This window comes from Prinia subflava, chromosome 5, assembly GCF_021018805.1.
Source record: "Prinia subflava isolate CZ2003 ecotype Zambia chromosome 5, Cam_Psub_1.2, whole genome shotgun sequence".
NCBI classification, from domain to species: domain Eukaryota; kingdom Metazoa; phylum Chordata; class Aves; order Passeriformes; family Cisticolidae; genus Prinia; species Prinia subflava.
In genome coordinates this window covers 20,353,683-20,370,594 of record NC_086251.1, presented here as the reverse complement: position 1 = coordinate 20,370,594, position 16,912 = coordinate 20,353,683, and the positions used below count along the sequence as shown (strand labels likewise).

The following is a 16,912-nucleotide window of genomic DNA, read 5'->3' as shown; positions in this document are numbered from 1 at the left end:
TGAGGCAGCACACAGGACAGGGAGAGCATGCTGGAGCTGCACAGCCATGCAGGAACGTGAGGACCACTCTTGAGAAGGGAACAAATACCTCCCTTCTCTGAGAGGTGAAGGAAGGAAGCTCCACTCTCCAGTCACACAGCAGCAGCTTTGCAGCCCACCTCCATCACTTACCCAGACTCTGTGGGTAGCAGTGGTCCTGAACAGCCCCCAGTGAAGCCTGCTGAAGTTAACCTTATCCCTAACTCATAAAATCTGTGCAAATGCATGTGAGCAGCTGCATGATGCTAAACACTTACTCATATTACTTGTTTTTTATACACATAGGTCCACACTAATAGAATCAGTTGGCACACATAAACCTGATCAAGATGCAAGAACACATTACACACTAAGTGCTTGATTTGCATGTGTTCCTCTGTGTCCTCTCTTGGTTTACCACAACACCGGATTGGGGGAATGAAAGCTTAATTTTTCAGCAAAATTTCAACGATACTAAGGAAAGGCTGCCAACCTGGCACTGAAGTTAAATAAGATCGAAAAAGAATTGTTTGGAGACCAGAAAGAAAATAAAGCATGACTTCCAACATAAAAGTCAAATTTTGTTGCATTGCCTGCTTCCAAGGAAGACTAATGTTCTGAAGATATCAAAATAAAAAGAAATCAAAATGTGCACATCCACATGACCTAAAGTTTAAGTTTTCTAATGTTTTACAAAAATCCGACCATTATTGATCTCTCTGTGGACTGACCAAGCAGAATATAACTCACCAGACTCTCAGAGTTGTTTATATATATTACAGGGCTTACAGAGAGGCAAGCAGTGCCTTCTATTCCTTATTATGGTTAAGTTATTAAAATCATGACTTGAAATAGTGCTGTGATTTGTAAGGCTACAGTAAAAGAAAAAATATATATCTAATAAAGAAAAAGTTAATAACTTTTTGTTTTTCTTTGGAGCCTGGTGTCTAGGATCTCCAACTCCCTTACGAACACTAACGAAATAAACTTAAAAGCATTCCCAAAAGGAAGAGCAAACAAATACTATTCCCAAAAGCACATTAAAAAAATGAGTCAATGAGAATTTAAATGACTTAAAAACAGTTTAGTGGAGGGCTGACAGCAAATCTTAGCTTAATTTACTCTAAAATGCTCTAGGAATCTAGAAAATTAATATGCAATTTGGGGGGATAATCATATCCTTAACGAGCTGCATGACAGCTTTGTCTGTGAAAGCCATGCTCTACAGCCACCAGATCACCAGCCTGAGATTCAGCACCCAGACCAGGTGATACCAAAATCACATATCTCAATTCTTACTCTGCTGAGCAGCTTCTACTTCCAAAAGATTTTGGGAAACTTCACTTCAGATATTCCCCTGCACAGCTGTTATTGAGGTCTACAGAATCATCTTCTCATGGAGAGGAAAAACCAACTAGGTCCTAATGAAAGCCTAGGTTCTGTCAGAAACACAGCCACTCTCTCAGACAACAGAGAGGACAGACTGGCAGCCAGAACGACCTGTTCCCTGTTTTCAATCATTTTCAAGCCTGATGCTGCAGCATGGCCCTAAATAAAAGCAAGTGGAGAGGATGGTATGTGGGGAATATCTACTATGCCTGAAACTGAACATGTGGTTAGGATGGATGGTACAGGAAGGGTGTTCAAAATTTTATCTCAACCCATCAAGGCTTTCACATTTTTTCATTTTTATTCCACTTTATTTTCTGCTGCTTCCCACATACTTTATTCCAGAGTCTCTCTTAAATGATCACCACACTATGTCAGTCCCAGAAAAGTTTTGTGAGGTGAACAGCTGAAACCAGGCTGACCAGAAGAGACTCACCTTTGCTAAGGAGCTAACCAGTAGGTTCTCTCTAAGTAAAAGGCTTCAGCAATCACCCAATGCACAGCCTCAAGGCAATGACTTCTTTAAACTATCCTGAAAAAAATGAAAACATACACAGTAATGGATTGGAATCCTCCACAATTTATAAAGTTGATACAATGACACTTCTAGGAATGAAATTACTGCATTGTACTGTTAAAGAATAGGTACTACTAAAATCAAACACTTATCTTCTTTTTTCCCCCAAAACTAACTTGGAAGTGTCAAGGAAAGTAAAGCAACAGTATCTGATCCTTGTGCTGGCTTTGGATACTTTTAGAGTCAAATATCAGTAAGTGATGCATATAAGCAGCAACTACGCTTTCTTCCTTTTGCATTTCACTCCTGCTCATCCATCCAAATGACTTTAATGAGGTTTCTTGAGGCAATCATTCATTAAGCCTTGCTGATCATCAGCAGATTGTGCAAAATCAATTTTATTTCTTAAAACGCAATCTTCTTCCGAGCAGTTTAAGACAAATCAGAAATCTCTGCATGGAATCACAGAGGCAGGTCAAGTGAGTATTAGTATGATTTCAATTACACAGTGATTAATTCTATTAAACAACACAAAATGTGGTAGAATATAAACTTCCTGGTTTATGTTGCATTTTTAAGTGCTTGATATTTCTTTAAAATACAACAAGCAACAAAATAAAAATCGAGATTATGAATTTTTTAAAGGAAAGAGCAGTAAGTTAATTGTCTCTACAAAGTCAATAAAATCTTACGTAATTTAATATTTCAGGAAAAATATTCACTAGCATTTCTGGCATAAGATCAAGTCAGGTTTTTGCACTATGGATTTGCTCTCCTAGAACTAGTTCTCAATTTTAAAAAAGACTGATTAATAAATGGGTTTTTTTATCGTTCACCCATAGGTTCACGGAAAATATCCACTACGTACACCTGTTATCAAGATTTTATAATGTATGTCTGCAAAAAATCAGATTGCACATATATACACTATTTTTAAATCTTATACTCTGATACCTTTGGGAAATGCCCCATCTTTTTTCCCTACAGAGCTATAACAGTAACTACACCTTTAACAATATTGCTACAGCAATGAAGAATGAGGTAGCAGCTTTGCAAAAAGAATGAGATTTTAGCAGACAAGTATCACCGTGGAGGCCCAACCAGGAAAACAGACTGGGGACACAGATCTGGGTGCATCAGAGCAGCAGGGCAGAAGACCCTGCCCTTAGTTTATTTTTCCATTATATATCTGTGTCAAGGTGACCATGGATTGGAGAAGGGTATCGCCACCTCTCCTGTCACATTGGCCCAGGAGGCTGTCATTCAACCTCCCCTTGTCTTGGAGAAAGTATTCATAACATTGCCAATATTTACAAAACATGGTCCTGTGTTTACAATTCACCAGCGTGAGAAACTGCACGTTTCTCCTTTAATATGAACGCTCAGCAAACCAGGAAAATTCATGGCAACATCTCACCCTTTTAAGTATATTAAAAAGAAAACAGAAAAAGAAAAATGAACAATTCTATGACAGGAAAAAGAAAGAAAAAAAAAAAACCTGTATAAAGTTCACCGACCTTCATTTAGGTGACGGTGTGAGGGCTACATGTTGGTCTGATTCTGCCTTTGCTACCCAGGGTTTCACCCTGAACCCCTTGCAATAACTTGCTCAAAATATCTCGAGCATAGTCTAACATAATTCAACCAACACCCTCATATTTTTAAATTTTTATAAGATACAAGGGAATATACGGTGCAAAAGGCAGGAGCATTCCAAGAAAAATCAATCACTCAATTCAAAATTCTGAACCCCAAAAGTTCTGTCCCAAAACCACAACCCCCAAACAACGTGCCCTTTCCCCACAGAGGTCACAATGGCTACCATACATAAAACTGAGCCATAGCAAACAATTCCTCTGAGTCCATGATTAACAGTCCGCTGGCTCTCAGCATCACACTGCTTCAGTCAGTCCTTGTCCAGCAGCTCCACAGGATCCAAAGTCTCTATGGAGGCCATATAGGAAAAGAGAGGATGCCAGTCCATGTCCATGTTAATCAGATCTCGAAGAGGCTTCTGTGATGGGTGGCACTAGGGTGGCACAGGATGCACAAGGTTTCAGGATCAAACAGGATCAGTCCAATGCACCTGAGGCAGCTCAGCAGAGTTTCAGCGGCCACCTCCATGGCAAAGATCCCAGAACCTGAGGATAGAGAACTTAGAAAACACAAATTGAGCAATTGACTTTTTCTCAAAGAATGCATGCAACATAGGATGTGGACGTAGAAACCCACTGCAAGGTCCAAGGAAAACTGACCATAGCTATGTGGCAACATCAACACTTCCTATACTTGAGATGATGGCTGTACACCAGCCAGAGAATTTTGCTCTTGTTCTAGAGCTTGGGAAACTGTTTCGTCCCCCTGACGTCTTCGTCTTTTTCTTCGCCTCCGAGTTCTCGGGCTTGGCGTGGGCTCAGCATGACCCACTGCTTTGCAAGTTTCTGCAGTATGGTCTGAACCCACACCTTGTGCGCAGAAAAACAAGGGAGTCACTTTCTGTGCCTCCTTTTCCTGTTCTCCACTAGGCTGAATATCTGCCTGTGTCTCATGTCCAGCATTCTGCCTCTTTTCTGCCGGCTGTGAAGCAGCCGTTGGGGTCATCACCATAGAATCACAGGTGTTTAGAACTGCACAGGTCTGGACCATCTCCAGGATATTAGAAGTCTCCGGAATGGTTTCCAGGAGCCTCTGGCAAGCAGAATTAGCATGGCTTCTTGCTAATTGCTCCAAAATTATCATTGTCAAAGTTATATCCTCGACTCTCGTCTTTAAAAAATGCATCAGACGCGATATAAATTCATTAAAAGCTTCCTCTGGCTTCTGTGCTATGTCTAAGAAGTCTTCCTTTGGGGAGAAGGATAACTTGGTTTTTATCAATGCAGATATCCCTATGTATCTGCACGAATCTAAAACCCTGAAAGAAAGGCCAGCTTGCACATCAGGGCAAGCATATTGACTCCTCCCCATAAGTAGGTCAACTCCGACCCCAAACAAGGGATCATCTCGAGGCAGGTGGCTATTTTCGACAGCCATTTGTCCAGCTAGGAATTTCCAATTTCTTTCAAAGGTAAAAACCTGTTGAGGTTCAAGCATCATTGTTGCAAAACCTCTTATTACATAAGGCAAGATCAGATTCTCAAATTCTGCACTGATCCATTGAATTGCCTCAGTGAAGCTTGTATTATTTTCTGCCACGTCCCTTGATAAGGGAAGCGGGACTGCCCATGATGGGTCATCATGGCTATGATGCTGTGGACCCACGTCCACAGCTCCCTGAACTGGCTCGGGCAAAGCTGCATCTTCAGGCAGCAGCTCTCTTAGGTCAGCAGCCTGGTTCACCTGCGGACTAAAAGCCTCATCCGATTTCACGACAGGGAAAGCGTGCACATCAGACAACGCTTTTGCCCCGTTATCATCTCCCACAGCCGACCCGGCCCCGTAGGGGGGGTGGGCGGGGGACAGTGACTCGCTCAGACTCCTCTCTGAGCGGGGGGGGTGATTGTCGCGCTGGGCAGGGGGGCGTGGCTGACGGGCCACAGCTTTCAGCTCCCGCCTGGCCAGCCGATGGGTCAGTGGCCGGGTCCAGAGCCGGCAGCAGCTCTGCGGCTCCAGCGCTCGGCCCCGTCCCCTCTAAACGGAGGGGGCATGCGGCGGGGCCGCGCGGCGGCGCGGGCGGGCTGTCCAGCGCGGGTGGCCCCGCAGCAGCAGGCAGCGTTGCGCCCAGCCCTCCCCCCGCGGCGTCGGACCGGCACCGGACGCGTGGGGCGGGGCGCGGCGCGGTGGGCGGCGGCGGCGGCTCCGCTGCGGGCACCGCACGGACTGCCGGCGGCGGCGACCCCGCGCACAGCATTTGGCGCGGCGGGGGGACGGGGCAAGGAGGGGCCGTCCCCGCCGGGCTCGCCTGCCGAATCCTTCGCGGAGCAGGTCGCGGCGGGGCGGGGCGGGCCGGGGAGGCGGCGCACGGCGGCCCCCCCGGCTCCCCGCAGGGGGCCCGAGGCGGCGCGGCTCCGCGCGGCAGCTGCGGGGCGGACCCCGCAGCGGCGGCGGGCAGCGGGGGGGTCGCCGCGGCACGGCGGCCCGGGGCGGCGCGGGCGATCCCCCGCGCTCGGCGTGGGACCCGATGCCGAGCGCTCCGCCCCCTCGGCACCCCAGCTCCCCGCCCGGCCAACCGCGCGGGGAGCGGACCGAAAAAAGCTTCCCCGCCCTTCCAAAAACCCCGCTGGGCGCGCCCAACCCCCGACATGGGGGTGGGGGTCTCCTGCATCGGCTCTAACCCTGCATCAGAGCGATCCTCGTCAGAAGCGACGGAGCTCACAGGGGAGCCAGTCCTGCTTCCTGTCGAAAACCCAGAATCAACTTCAAAGTCCTCTCCAGCCTCTTTTAAAAGTGGGAAGACTGTTGTCCATGCCCGTAAAAGAGTGCCTGCCTTAGAGTTTCCGTCAAGGACGGCAGAGAAAAGGCTTTTTCCCAGGGTTCTCCATGGGCCAATATAAAGTGCCTTTTCAGCAGTATAAAAAATTCCAAGTTTCTTTCCCCAGCTAAGCAGTTCTCTCACGTGTTTCCTGGTCAAGTCAGCGTCACAGGACAACAAAAAGGAGTGGAGCAGTTCCATCATCAATCGTTCCTCTGAGAACATCGTGGGTTTCTTCTTTTTGCAGCTGTAGAAGGCAGATTTTTTTTTTTTTCTTTCTTCTTTTTTCTTTCCTCACTAGCTTGCAACTTGACCACGTATAGGCGCCAGTTATCACCGTGGAGGCCCAACCAGGAAAACAGACTGGGGACACAGATCTGGGTGCATCAGAGCAGCAGGGCAGAAGACCCTGCCCTTAGTTTATTTTTCCATTATATATCTGTGTCAAGGTGACCATGGATTGGAGAAGGGTATCGCCACCTCTCCTGTCACATTGGCCCAGGAGGCTGTCATTCAACCTCCCCTTGTCTTGGAGAAAGTATTCATAACATTGCCAATATTTACAAAACATGGTCCTGTGTTTACAATTCACCAGCGTGAGAAACTGCACGTTTCTCCTTTAATATGAACGCTCAGCAAACCAGGAAAATTCATGGCAACAGACAAGTGCACTCAGAATCAATTTAAGTCTATCTAGATTCTGGCTGCTCTCAAAAAGGCCACCATCACCTTCCCTTCCTCTTCACCTCCTGGTTTACCACTCCAGTCCATCTCTTGGGCAAACCAAATAAACTCCCAAGAGTAAACAGAGCAAGTGCACATGTTCTGTTTTAAAGATATATTTTCCGATCTGCCTTTCAGCTGTATGCATGACTGTGTGTACAAGGGGACAGCGGGAACCCGCAGTGCGAGCAAGGGAAGGATGCAGGACTGCCCTTTTGGCAGCCTCTCATAGTTGCATAAGCAACCGTGAAAGCAGAGCCTCATCAGGAACACCCTCAGAAATGGCCCACAAAGCTGTGCCTCCTCCACAGTGCACAAGCAGAAGTCAGCAGGGCACTCCTACACCCACCGCGCTGAGCTGGAGTCTGCAGTGCAGATCATCAGCCCCCATGGTGCAGAGGCAGGCAAAACTGGAACTCAAGCCTGTCCTTAACAATTGCTTGTTGTTAGCTATGGACTGTGGTTGCTGCCTTAGCAAACATCTCAGGATGGCGCTTTAAAAGTAGGCCAGGTGAAAGGTGTGATTCTGGGAATTCCTGCTCAAGAACGATATAAAACATTCTGAGTCAAGCAGTTACGTATTTTCCTGAAGGCAGAAAACTGCCTCCTTCTTATCTCGACATCTGCAAATCCACAGTTGCAGAAGAGAGCCCTCCCTGCTCTACTGTCCCGCCCTACTTTTCTCCCTCCTCCTCCCTGCTACACCACCTGTGGGGAGGCAGAGCTCCAGGAGCGAACACAAAGTCACCAAGTTCTGGCCACAAGCAGGTGCAGGTCAACCCAGCTGGAGGAAAAAAACAGAAGTTACAAAGGACAAAAACTTTCAGATGAGGTTCCTTCCAACATCTCGCAATTCAATGTGATCTATGACAGCTAATCCTGTTAAAATCAACTGGATGTTTGCCATTGCTTTCAGCAGGAGACCTTAAGGGCACACGCTTAATGTATCAGCAATTCCTGTGGATGGGAGCTGCATCTGCTTGCCTGAGTGCATTACTGAGCCTGAGAGCTGACCTTTAGATGGTCAAAAACATGTGCCTCTCATGCCCAGCTCATATGTGCTTTTAAAGGATCTATCCAAGGGCTTTAACTGCAAGCAAGCATATTGACCCTGCTGGATTTCAGTGCTATTATGCCAGTCCCATACCTGAGATTTTTTTCTTTTATGAATTTCCAATGCCTTCAAGAGTACTGCTCCCTTTAAAGACAACCTGAAGGCCCCATGGCAAGGGTAACATTTTGTCCAAACTGAAGCAGCCACTGCCCCCTGGAATGCGATTGTCCAGGATCTGACAGTCAAAGCACAGCTGGATTCAATCACATATCTTAGATAAGCCCTGCAAATAAAGCCCTCTCCCTCACAAGTTAAATACTGTTTACTGTCAGTTTTAGATGAGACAGAAAATTGAAGATTGTAGGATGCTGGACTCCCTGTGCCCTTTTTTACAGGTTTCAGCCTGTGGGTCCTGGCTGAGTATCCCGCGTATTTGCATTCTGGCTGGCAAAGCCCACACAAATGAGTAAGGCAGCCTTCCCTTTCCCTGCTGAGCTGGAGTGCATTACTGCAACCCACAGGAAGCCAGCTTCATTTCAGCTCAGAGATGACTGTGTTTTACTGGCAGAAAATATGCTGAAAAGCCTGGAAAGATCTCAACACAATTTGGAATGATTTGGGATGAAGAAGATGCAAACAATATAGTACTTAGAGAAATTAATTGTAGAAGAAGAAAATCAAATGAAATAAAGCATTTCCATAACAGCAAGCAATCTTCTGAAAACATACTACCTCTGTCAATGTTATTAAAATAGAAATTGTGAAGGAAAAGTCTATTCATTCCTTTTCACATGGGTTCTTTGCCAGTTAAATTCAGGATGGAAAACCAAGATCTTCTTGCTATGACCAGGACAGTTTTGAACATAATTTCCCTACCATTTTTCTGAAGCTATTTGCTGCAACCTCTCCAAAGCACTTTGTCATTGACAGTTAGAGACCAGTTTGGATAGACCATGTCCTCATCCAAAAATGACATGCTGTTGCCAAAAAACTTTAAATTCTCCATCTTCTCAATCACAGTAATTGGAAAAAGAATTTCTAAAGATAAGAGATATCAACTGGTAGAAAGAGTCTAAAACAAATTAAAGTGACACAACTTGGGGACTGGATTTTTCACTTAAATATTTGTTTTGAGGTTTTTGCCAGTAGATCTTTGACCACAGACCCAAACAAGGCTCAGAATACATCAAAATACTTAGATAAGAAGCTGTCAAGTATTATCTAGGCATAAGTGAAAATACACATAAATGTGATCTGAATGCCCTTATATTTGGGGGAAATTCAACTTTCAGCATTCAGCTCTGCACTACACTTTCCTTTTATCTTTGTTTCAGTAGAAAAGGCCCATATGGATGCTACAGGGCACAGTGCCTTAGCGCTGCTGCATTTCAGATGAGAAACATCACCACATCCTATCTGCATTACAGTTATTCAATGTCTCAAGACAATTTTCGCAAACATTTGGTGTGTTTGCTTTGCTGTACTAATCAAATTTCATTTCAAGTTCCTTCTATTCCTATTCTCACAGCAGTTTCAAATGGGAGTTGAGATATTTCTAAAATACTGTGCAGCAGATGTTGTAACTCAGGAGTGGGTGAAGTAGGGCCAGGAAAACAAAAGCAGGGAGCTATGAAGAGTAAATTGTTTTCCAGGTTTTTCTGTTTATTTGTTGTGCTGTGTTATGCAAGTGGCTTATCCTCTGTGCCCCAGCACTGCTAGCTGTTGAAAGGATATGTTCCCGGAGGACTTCCCAGCGTCTCATTATTTGTTGTTGGAGGAAAGCACTGCAAAACTGATGAAAAATGCCACAAAAGGGTGCAAAGTTTTATTAGTCTTTCAAGGACTGATCAGAAGGCCACTCAAGAGAAAAAAAAAGACATCTCTAATTACTTCAGTGGACTTTGAGCTGGACTTTTTAGTCAGCCCTCACTCAGTGAACTGCAGGCATTTGTCATTTCCTCTGCTCTGTTTCAGTGTCATTGCCTGTTTGCAGCAGAGCATTCCTGGGGAAAGTAGTATGCCAATCAGCAAGAGTTGTTTTCTTGTACTACCTATTAAAATTATTTTTTAACTCAAATTTTATTTTAAATTACATTTTAAAATAGTAGTGAAAAATTCTGAAGGTGATCACAAGGTTGATAGGTCTAACAGTGTAAAAAACTTCAACCATGAGGAAGCGTATGCTGCAGATATTTACCACCTAAGAGGCACCTGCTGTCACTCTGAGCTTGTTTTACAGCAAAGAGTTAAAGCTTCTGGAGGCTGGTGGGTTTCTTGTTGTGCCATCTGAAGAGAAGAGAGGAAAGGAAAATAAACCAGTCACAGCCAGTTAGCCACAGTAGATCGAGTTCTCAGGAGCACATCTGCAAATTAAGCAGATAGATTCCCCTCCATCAGGCTGTCTCTCCATGCCACGAGCCCCCTGTGCTGTCACAGAAGATTCCTCACTCTGCTCACATTTGAATCCCAATTACACAGAAAGATCACGGAGGACACAAAAAACTGCTATCAGCCAGGTATGTCTAAATTACTGTTTCACCCAAAGCAAACTCGGTTGATACACTTAGCAAGTGTTTTGAGAAATACTATATAAAAAATTCCTCCCGTAAGCTTCTTTATAGAGGACTTGAAACTTCTCTGTGTGTCTGGATATGATTTTGATTGTGGAGAATTTGGAAACAGCACTTGCTTTTCAGGGGTATGCTTTTCCGTTTTGGAAATGAAAAAAACAGATCTATTGGAGGAAAAAACCCACAATACTGCAAAATCAATTTAATTCTCTAATGGATATCTGTGTTCACACCAAAATAACTGCAAACTAATTAAAGGGGAGCAATGGGTGTTTATCAGCTAAAGACTCCACATTATCCTGCATTCCATTCTCCCAGTGTCAAATCAATTCAGCTCAAATATCTTATTTTTGTATAAATGAAAAAGGTCCTTTGTGTTTGCTACAGTTCATAAGATCAACTCATTCATCATTCATTATTTTGCAGCATTCAAATTACTGTGAAATTATTACAAATAATACTTTCAATGTTGAAAAATATGAGATGTCACACTAAACAGCAGCACTGATTAGTCATTGTTCTCCTGATTAGAATGTTTTTGTTGCCTAACTGGGTAACAGGTGAAGCACATAGGTGGACAAACCATCTCTGCATAGGGTCAAAGAGGACAAAAAGTAATAAACACAGTTTGGGAGTGACTCAGTGCCTAAACACTGTCATCTAGTGACACTTCATAAACCCTAGATTTACTAGGATCTGGGACACAAAACAATGGGAGACTTGCTTCCATAGGAGAAGGCAGAAGACAAGACTATCCAAAGGTACATGAAATGTCAGCTGCTGTTTAGCTCACTCAGTGCTAGCCCCCATCTCTAAAAGCTGTTCATCCTGTACTTATCTGTGAACATGTAATATGGTTTCTGAAATGGGACACTACCCAAAATTGTAACTATGTCCATCTATTTCCATAGTAAGCACATTTCAAATTACATCAGCTAGTGTTTTTAAAAAACACCTTCTCTCTTCATTTGATCCTTTTATAAATGTATCTCCCAATGCATTTATCTAAATCTGAATTCCTTATAATCTCTTCTTGTCGTAATAACAACTCTTAACTGAAAAATCTGCTCAAAATACTGTTTGAGTTTAAAATAAACATGGGGAGAATATTAGTTTTCCTCTTTCTGTTAGCTTAGCTTCTAGCTCAGGTCTCTACTGCTTCCCAAATAGAGGGCTTATAAAAGTAATGCTGAGATTCTCATTTATTTGTATAATCCTTACAGCTTACCCTTTTATAAAAACATCAATTATGATGAAGTATGGCACAAGTCATCAAAACTGGTAATTGTTTATGTAACTCCCCCTTCTCTTCTTACTCCTCTTCACTCCTTGTAATGTCTCTTCCCCAGTATCTTGTGTTGCACCACAACAAAGGCATCTGTCTGTTTCCCTCTGCACTAGCTGTAATGCTAATCCAACTCCAGTTTTGAGCATAAAGCCACAAAAAAGCACTTTAAACTCTTTGCTGATAAGGCTAGATCTTTTGGGCTCCCCAAAGCTGTTCAGGGTTAGATGAGCCATGGCCCAAAGGAATCAGTGGTATTGGAAGGTTAGAGTTGGAGGTCAGCAGAGCCAAAGAGCAACCACACTGTATTGACACACTGTAATTAGCATGAAAATACACGGAAAGACAAAGCAATTCCAGCAAGTGCCTAAGGAGCATTTTCTCCAAAAATCTCAGGTAAATATTCCCTCCATTACAAACTGAACTCTTTGCTTATGTAGAGTTAAAAAAATATTACGAGATGACAAGGAAGTGTGTTTAAATATTCTTAACCAGTATGTTCTGTGTGTCTATCAATCAAATAATTTTCACTGATCTGTCTCCACTCTGTATCTGCAGACTCTTCAGACAGCAAACCCCTCAGAACTGAGTACTGCTCAATATTTGGGAAATAGTTTGTGACATTATGGACACTAATAATTGCCCTATTTGGAGATTCTTAAATATATGTAAAAATACAAGATGCATACCAATATGTCAATTAAATTGTTTGCCACTTTTAATAGTCTTGTTAGACTTCAAATATAAACCAGTCAAATGTAGAACAGGGCTGGTACAAGATAAAGAATTCTAATTTTCTCGTAAAGAACAAAAATTTTCTTACAGCATCTTCAGTATGGAAGACATTTTACTTTTCTAAAGATCCTGTAAAACCAAAGAAGCTAAGTAACCAGATAATATGAAAGAAGAGACAAATGATACCTAATCAAGTAAACCTAACTTAGTGCAAGCTCCTCTGATGATGCCTTTTTTGAATGCTTGTAAGAAACAAGCAGCAGATTCCTGTTTAGCATATCACCTGAAGGTAAATAACTTCATAAGTCGTTCTTCATGCATAATAAGGACAAAACCTGCTGTGGATACCGACATGCTTAGAGATGGGTTCACTAATTTAATTAACTTATAACCGAAGTTCACCCACAGTGCAGTACTTCTAAAAAGAAATCTAAATATAGAAAAACTACCACCTTCAGGGCAGAGGCATTAGGCTATACAGTGAACAGAACTCAGCCATGATCTCTGGATGATTCCACAGCATCAGACAGCAGTTCCATGGATTGTTTTTCAAACAGACTCAGTAATGCCTATGCCTGCCCTGTCTGTGTGCTCTGGCCTGAAAACATCTCACCTTTGAAAAACATTCCCTGGCAGACCCCTATGTTAGCGCAGCAGTTCCACACCACTCTGCAGACAGCAGTGCAGCGATGTGGTACAACATGGCAATTGATGTAGTCAGTGTCAGCAGCTCCCATGGTTTTACAGCCACTCTTCCTCTACACGATGTTGTTCAGATCCCCCCAGGTTTTGATGTCACGTAACTAGAAGATACCAAATCCTTTCTTAAAAAAGAAACCCTATGTGTCTTGATTTATGTTGTCACAGCAAAACGAAAAGCAACAACAAGGAAAATATTAATCCTAAAGATTAAAAAAAAAATACATTTTAAAATGTAGGATTTAATGGTTTGTTCTAACATTTAGCTCACATCTTTAAATTCTGGGGATTTTGCAAAGGCTGGGACTGAGAACTTGGACATTTACTAAAGGGCACAAGTCTGCTGTCACGACAGGACACTGCCAATGAATCAGCCAGTTATTTCCCTCCTTGGTGTCTGTGCTCTCCAAAGCTCTTTCACAGTCAATATCCAGGCTGATTACAAAAACTCCTTTCAGTCTTCAAACAAACAGGTTTCTAAGAGTAAAGGATACCCCTTGAAGCCTACTGATGAAAGCCTGAGCCAAGCGCAGAGATGAAAGCCAAGGGCCTGGCGCACGCTGCAGCCCCGGGGCAGCGGGCCTCGCAAGCCGCGATCCCCAGTGAGCTGTCCCGCACACGCGTGGGATCCACCCCGGCCCCGCGGCCCCCGCAAAGACAGCGGGCACCTCCTGCTTCTAACGCAGTCAACAAAGGCTGCCGCTTTCCTTGTAAACAAAACGCGCAATCGGAAGTTTCCGTGCACGCCGTCCTCCGGGGCCCCGGGGCGGGCTCCCGGCCGGGAGCGGATGGGCGGGGGTCTCCCGCCGCCCCGGGCGAGCCCGAGCCCCGCCGGACGAGGCTCCCGCCCTCGGGGCCCCGGGCCTGCGCAGCCGGGAGGCTCCGGCCCGGCACGCCCGGCCGTCTCGGGCGACACACGGGCACGAAATCCCGGCTGGGGGCATCTCCGGCGCTGCTCCCTCCGCCCCGCGGCCGCACTCACCGCCGCGGCTCTGTGAGCCCGCCGCTCCCGAGTCCCCACGGCCGGGCCGGGCCCGCAGCGGGGACTACCGGCCCCAGCAGCCCGTGGGAGCGGCCGCCCCAGCGCAGGCCCCGGCCGCGGCGGGGGCGGGCTCCGTGTGCCATCGGCCCGTGTTGAGCACAAACTCCCCGCGTACCGCGGCGGTGGTGCGCACCTCATGCTTGACTCATGTCTTAAGACGCAGAAAAGCGTGTCTGAGTGGGTTTCCGGGAGTGAACTGCAGCACAACTCCCATAGGATTTATTCAAGTTCTAAATTCAAGTGTTAAATATTTGTGAGAGGGTCTAATGCATGTTTGTTCTGTTTTATTTTCGGGTTTTTTTTATTTTCTCAGCCACGGTATGGCCCAGTCAACAGACAAAATGTCGCTGCAGATGGTATCCACCGTCAATAACTCATCCTTGCTTCAGCCGGGCTTCTCTCTCCTGAATTTTGATGGCCATGTGTTCTTTTTTGGTCAGAAAGGATGGCCAAAGAGATCCTGCCCCACTGGTGTTTTCCTCCTCGATATAAAGCAGAATGAGCTCAAAATGAAACCTGCTGTCTTCTCTAAAGACTCGTGTTACCTTCCCCCTCTCCGCTACCCTGCTCTTTGCACACTCAGAAGCGATGCAAGAGCCAATGAGTACCAGTACATCATCCATGGTGGTAAAACACCTAACAATGAACTGTCTGATAAGATTTACTTTATGAGTCTGGTAAGCAAAACTAGCAAGAAAATTGTGTTCCAATGCATTGAGAAAGACCTGGGTGGAGATATTCCTGAAGCTAGATATGGGCATACAATTAATGTAGTTCATAGCCGGGGTAAAAGCATGAGTGTTCTGTTTGGAGGGAGGATGTATACTCCTCTTGCACAAAGAACCACTGAAAAATGGAACAGCGTAGTCGACTGTTTGCCATCTGTGTTTCTCATTGATTTTGAGTTTGGATGCTGTACATCATACATACTTCCAGAGCTTCAAGATGGACTTTCTTTCCACGTGTCAATTGCCCGAGATGACACAATCTACATCTTGGGAGGCCACTCACTTCAAAATAACACCAGGTCCCCCAACTTGTACAAGCTAAAAATTGATCTGCCCCTGGGCAGCCCATCTGTGACCTGCACCATCCTGCCGGGGGGGATATCAGTGTCAAGTGCTATAGTGACTCAGGTCAGTGACAATGAATTTGTCCTTGTTGGTGGCTACCACTCAGACAACCAGAAGCGGCTGGCATGTAACACCATAGTTCTGGAGGACAGTAAGATAGAGATTGTTGAAAGTGTGAGCCCAGAGTGGACACCAGATATTAAACACTGCAGAATGTGGTTTGGCTGTGATATGGGTAAAGGGTCGATTTTGCTGGGCATTCCAGGGGCCAACAAACAAATAATCCCAGATGCAAACTACTTCTACATTTTGAGATGCAAAGGAGCAGAAGAGGACGAGGAAGAAGAATTGATAACACAAATTTGCAGTCAGACATCAAGTGAAGACCCTGGAGACTCGGCTCCGTTTGAAGATTCGGAGGAGTTTTGTTTTAGTGCTGAAGCCAATAGCTTTGATGCTGACGATGCTGATACATACAATGAAGATGATGAAGAGGATGAATCAGAAACAGGCTACTGGATCACCTGCTGTGCCAGCTGCAATATTGACATTAACACCTGGGTCCCTTTCTATTCGACAGAACTCAACAAGCCTGCAATGATCCTGTGTTCCAGTGGGGCTGGCCACTGGGTCCACGCGCAGTGTATGGATCTCTCAGAGACCATACTACTACGTCTCTCAGAAGCAAATGTCAAGTACTTCTGCAACAAGCACATGGACCTTAATAAAGGGCTACAAACTCCCCAAAAGGTGATGTGCCTGAAAAAGCCACCCATGAAACCATTGCGCAAAAAGAAAACCATGAAGTTATCGACATCAACAAAAAGGTCCTTTCTTCGGAGACTGTTTGAATAGATTTGCACTGCTGATTTGTATTCACCTGGGAGGAAATGAAATCACAGGCAAAGGCAACACTGGTTGAAGCAAAGTGGGTTATTGGCACTTGAAGAGATCTTATTTCAGTTATCTCAGTGTTTTTGATACATTTCATAGCACATTAATTTTTTCTGTCTCTTACATGTATTTTTGTAATACCCAGACAGGGATCCCATCCTAGAGGGCACTGTGTAAACACACAGCCAGACACTGGTGAACTGTGTGCTGAATTTTTAGCTATAACTCACTCCCTGGTAAGTTTAATGGAACTGCTGGTAGGATAAGACATTATCCCATGAAGTCAGTGCTGTTACCATCTGTCCATAAAGAGCATTATATTGCCTGTTTTAATTTTTTATCTTAGTCAGTAGTTCTAGAAATATTTGACCCAATTTATATCTGCAGTTCTCCCATTTTATGTTGGTGGAATGAAATAAAATGAGACTAATTACTCTGATTTTAAACAAAAGTAGTGGTTTAAGTCCCTTGCATCAGAAATAATGAAATATTCAGATACTGA

At 44.6% G+C, this 16,912-nt stretch overlaps 1 protein-coding gene across 1 annotated transcript; it reads left to right on the top strand.

The window, feature by feature from the left end:
• The first annotated feature begins 14,383 nt into the window (after positions 1 to 14,383).
• Positions 14,384 to 16,760, top strand: RAG2 (recombination activating 2). Its single transcript, XM_063398331.1, has one exon. It carries the CDS (start codon positions 14,710 to 14,712, stop codon positions 16,369 to 16,371), a length of 1,662 nt encoding a protein of 553 aa, XP_063254401.1. The 5' UTR covers positions 14,384 to 14,709; the 3' UTR covers positions 16,372 to 16,760.
• Positions 16,761 to 16,912: the final 152 nt, after the last annotated feature.